Source organism: Babylonia areolata, chromosome 19 (assembly GCF_041734735.1).
Source record: "Babylonia areolata isolate BAREFJ2019XMU chromosome 19, ASM4173473v1, whole genome shotgun sequence".
NCBI lineage: Eukaryota > Metazoa > Mollusca > Gastropoda > Neogastropoda > Buccinidae > Babylonia > Babylonia areolata.
Window position 1 is genome coordinate 3347388 of NC_134894.1, and position 5127 is coordinate 3352514.

General features: G+C 44.1%; 1 protein-coding gene across 1 annotated transcript in view; it reads right to left on the minus strand.

Moving 5' to 3' along the window:
- Positions 1–4746: 4746 nt before the first annotated feature.
- The window catches only part of LOC143293976 (secretin receptor-like), a 26055-nt gene continuing 25674 nt past the window's right edge, over positions 4747–5127 (minus strand). Inside the window, exon 12 of the mRNA XM_076605370.1 lies at positions 4747–5127. This exon is cut by the window's right edge and continues 33 nt beyond it. Coding sequence (XP_076461485.1) covers positions 4747–5127 — 381 coding nt within the window.

A 5127-nucleotide genomic window follows, 5' to 3' on the forward strand; every position in this document is an offset into this window, starting at 1 on the left:
TGCTTAAAAAGTCCATGTGGCAGGCGGGTACTGTGCCTTTTTCCCCCCCAGTCGTTCGTCTCCAAGGTTTGAACAGTACACAGGAAACACGGTACATATAATCCGTATAATAATTATCTAAGCGTGTGACATCGACACACATCATATCAATACGAACACATAACAAAGTACATATAAAACATATCATAATGATTTAAGCATGTAACACCGAAACACGTCATATCAATACGAACACATCATAAAGATACATTGTCGAAATTCAGTGACCATCCAAATGTAACTCTTCCTTTTTGTCTATACAAAGTTTTTAATTGATTGATGAGTATTTGGACCGATAGTAGACGTTTTACGTATATTTACTGCCTCGGATACATATTTTGCTAGTGAGAGTATCATATCTTCATTTTCTGTCATCAGTATGCCGAACAAATCTTTTCTCTGCGCTGCAGTCGTATTGAAAATGGTACAGTTTTTCGCAATTCTTCGTATCTTTTGCAGTTAAATATGAAATGTTTTTCATCTTCTGGATTTTCGCCACACATTGGCAAGTGGATGTTGCTACGTCTGAATCGAACCATCTTCTGAGAGAGAGAGAGAGAGAGAGAGAGACAGACACACGGACGGAGGGTAATCTAAGGGAGTCAATCATGACAAATCGAAAAAGAAAAGTTTTCTGCATGATTTATCTCCCTTCGACAGAACGCCGCAGGGCAACTGCCTATTACAGAAATAACACACGTTTGTTTAAAACAAAACAAAACAAAAAAAACAAACGAACAAACAACAACAACAACAACAACAAAAAAAAAAAAAAAAAAAAAAAAAATGAGAGAGAGAAAGAAGAAGAAGAAAAGATTATAATAAGTTGTCAGATTCAGTTTCTAGGTGTCAAGGTGTGCGGACTGAACCATACACACTACACCACATCTGTTGTGCACTTCCCCACCCCCACCCCCCACCCACACAGAAAAGCACTGATCATGTCTTGAGAGACGGTCCTGGTCACCTTGAACTCGAGTAAGAAGAAGTAGATTTAGTTTTCTCCGCAGATGGCTCTGGGGTGTGCAGCGGGGTTATGGATGGAGAAGGGAGATTCACACACACACACACACACGCAGGCACACAAACACACACACGCACGCACGCACGCACACACACACACACACACACACACACAAGCCACGGGCTTTGTTCTTATATATTTGCCTGGAAGTTTCATAATATCCTTGCAATTATGGCACATTTTTCGAAAAAAAAAGTGAGCCAGTGGTATTCCAAAAAAACATCACTATGGGGCCGTATGCATACAAACAACATCAGCAACAGCAGCAGCAACAACAATAATAATGATACTAAGAAGAAGAACTATAAAGTGCTATATTGTGCAGCGGCACGTATTTAAAGCGGTGTGGTTATCACACACACACACACACACACACACACACACATATATATATAGGGCTACAATGCTAGTTTATCCATTTTTTTTCTAAAGAAATAGATCACAATGTTATACACACACGATAAGTGCATGCATGTGTTACATGGATTGTGTACAACAAACCAGTCAGCGATTTTGATGTGTGCACAATGCGCGCGTGCAGTTTAATGATCGCTATCAATTCAGCATTGGTTTTAAACCACTGAAAACTGTGATACAAGCATCACCTGCTCTGAAGCAACACATTTTCTTACACATTACGTTACATAGTGATATTACATGACTATGTTATATATACACGTTGAAACCTGAAACTAATCAGAAAAGATCAATAACATTCAAAGCAACAACACATTCGATAGTCGTAGTTGTACATCGCAACGTCAGTGTTCTAAAAACAACACACCCAATGATGCCATTTCTAGTCATTTTATCTTTACGCTGACACGACATTAAAATGTGTATTTTCAAAAAATAATAATTTTACTGGCCAAGTTCTGATGCTACATGGCGGTAAACTAAAACAATGACGTCATGCCTATTTTTTTACGTCACATCTACAGTACTGATTTATTCTTCCACCCGCTGTGCTTTGTGTTTTCGACCACGCCACACCCCCTTGGGAAAGACCACAGCTACGAACAACTTGACCTTAAGGGCGTTACGCCGATAGGTCGTTAAACTCCACACTAATGTCAATGTCAAATGTGCTTTGTGTTACTTTTTGACTCACTTGTATAAACAAAGTGAGTCTATGTTTTGACCGCAATCGATTTATCGCCCTTTAAAAAAGCATGTTTAAATATATTTTTGGATGTCAGTTAAGGAGCCACGATAGTGTAATGGGTAAGACAGTTTCTTCTCACCCGAATACGCGGAGTTCGAATCTGCCGTTAGGACTTTTATTTTCTTATTCTTGTAACCCGAAGCTTTTTAATAACAACAGAACACATTTTAACGATTATATATATATATTTTTTTAAGTGTATCACAAGTAAGTCTTGAAGGCTTTGCCTCTCTTGTTTGTTGTCCAAACAGATTTCTTTGAGTGAAATTCGGAAGTCCGGGGAGAGCATGTCGCGGCAGTACAAAACCGCCCGTGGCATACGTCAATGTTTTCAGTCTCTGTTGTTGTTTTACGGAATGCACGTGTATTCACTTTCCTATCAAAGGAGATTTTTCAACAGAATTTTGCCGTGGTTTCTTTTACATGCGCTTAGTGCAAGCTGCACACAGGACCTTGCTTTATCATAGCATCCGAAAGAATAGCACCCAAACCATCCCTTAAGTTCTTGTGGAAGGGGGTGGGGTGGGCGTTCCCGGGGTGGTGGTGGTGGTGATCCGAGATGGACTCGAACTCTGGGGACACTGGCTTTCTAGTTGGGGGATTAACCATTGGGCCACCTCTGCGCCATATTTCGCTTTCATCCATCATCACCTGTGTCCAAGACCTAATGCCAATGCCGCTATGATTCTGCACACATAACAGTGGAACAGACAATGTTGCTGGTAGAGTGACCCTCAGTGCCAATGATACTCAAGGAACTTAATGTTCTTTGCAGTGTACCAAACTCAAACTCAGTGCCAATGTTACTATGATTCTACACACAAAGCAATGGAAGTTATAATGATGCTAGCAGAGCGTCTCAAACCAAGTGCGAATGCTGTTTGGATTCTGCACACACAACAATGGAACATAATAATATGTTGTAGAGTATCCAAGACCCAGTGCCAATACTACTATTATTCTGTACACAATCATGAGACTTATGATTAACTGATTAGAGTTTTAAACGACCTGTACCAGCTTCATGGGTGCGGTGGTGGAATGGTCCGAGGTCTGGATTCTCCCTGAGTGTCCTGGGTTCGATCCCCGCCACACCTGGTGGGTAAATGACGGAGATTTGTTTTCTGATCTCCCAGGTCAACATAATTATGTGCAGATCTGCTGGTGCCTGAATCCTATTTGCATGTACGTGCACTCAGAAGATCGAACACGCTCTATATAGATCCTGTGATCCATGTCAGGGTTCGCTGGGTTATGGAAACAAGAATATACCCAGCAATCACACCCCCGAAAAAGGAGTATGGCTGCCTACATGGTGGGGGTAAATAAACAAAACGGTCATACATATGAAATGTTACATGTCTCTCTGTGTGTGTATGTGACTGACACTTAAATGAATGACACAGGAAACGAATGATGAGCGCCCAAAGGCAGCTGTCAGTCGGCTTTACCCAGCCAGGCAGCATGCTGTGCAAATGACTCGGAATACACGAATGCACAAACTTTATTGTCTGTACTTTGGTACACAGATCTGGCAGCAGCATATAAAGCACATCATGTATACAAAGTGCTGTGAGCTTGGTCTCTGACCGAAGACAGGCGCTGTATAAATATCCATGTCATTATGATTATCATAATCATCATTATCAACTTGTGCCTAGTGCTGGGGTATTGGAAATCATAACGTCTGTCGTACAACTTAACTCTGACGTCAGGCTCTAAACCTCCCACTCGCCTGGTGCCACTCACATGCTGTGATGTCATCACTGCCTCCACTGACAACACGTATGTATCCAATGCCAACAGAAAAACAAAAGGCCATTTCAGTACATGTTACGTTTGGCTGTCAAGCCATACACCCCCTGATCATCAGCATGCAGAAATCCAGGCCCCCAATCAACGTGGGTGAAGGTGGGTGGTGGGGAGGGCAGGGGCGGGGTTTGGGGGGGAGGGGGGCAGGGTTACACCAGACTCACACATGTCGATACCTGTGGATGGAGTTAACCCATGCTGGAGAACTTTCACTTCCCTTTGGTTACCTCTGCCCCTCCATGGCTTTAAACCAGACACTGATTTTTCGTAAACCATCCGGAAAATGAGTTATCCAGCTTCAATCTTCATAGTCAGTCAGCACGAACTACACCAAAGGCAGACAATGCAAGGTGGTGACTGTCAAACTTTGCACTGTTCATGTGGAAGTTTCAGTTTCAGTTTCTCAAGGAGGCTTACGTCACTGCGTTCGGACAAATCCATATACGCTACACCACACCTGCTAGGACAGCAGCATGACACAACGCACTTGGTCAGGCCTCGAGTGCATGCACATAGATTATATTTGTGTAACAATCAGACTGGAATCTGTTCATGTGGAGATAAAGTAAAACACTTGACCCCCCCCCCCCACCCCCCATCCCCGCCCCCTCCTCCACCTTACCCCCCAAATAAAAGAAAAAAGAAAACAAACAAACAAACAACAACAACAAAACATTACGTCATCATCCTCTATTCTGACGTCACGCTACACGCAGTCTTTACGGTGGTTGTCGTTGCAGTCATGGCCGGTGACACGTGACTGCGACATCCTCAAGATGGAGTCCGAACTTCCGGACATCACGGACGGCGAATCCACCGTCGGCAGCTCGTGGTGCTCTCCGTTTGACGTCAGGATCACGTGAGTCTTGGTGACGACAGTGGCTGACGTCACTACCGGGGGCAGGACGGGGGAGCGAGCAGTCGCCGGACCGGAAGTGGTGGTGGTGGGTGGTGGGTGGGGAGGGCGGCGGGGGCTGCTGTCGTTGGGTGTGGGGGAGGAGGAGGGTGCGGGGGCCATGCTGCGGTTGAGGAAGGAGCAGAGGGACAGCTGGGATCGCCAACTTCCGGGCCTGCGCAGTGCCACGTG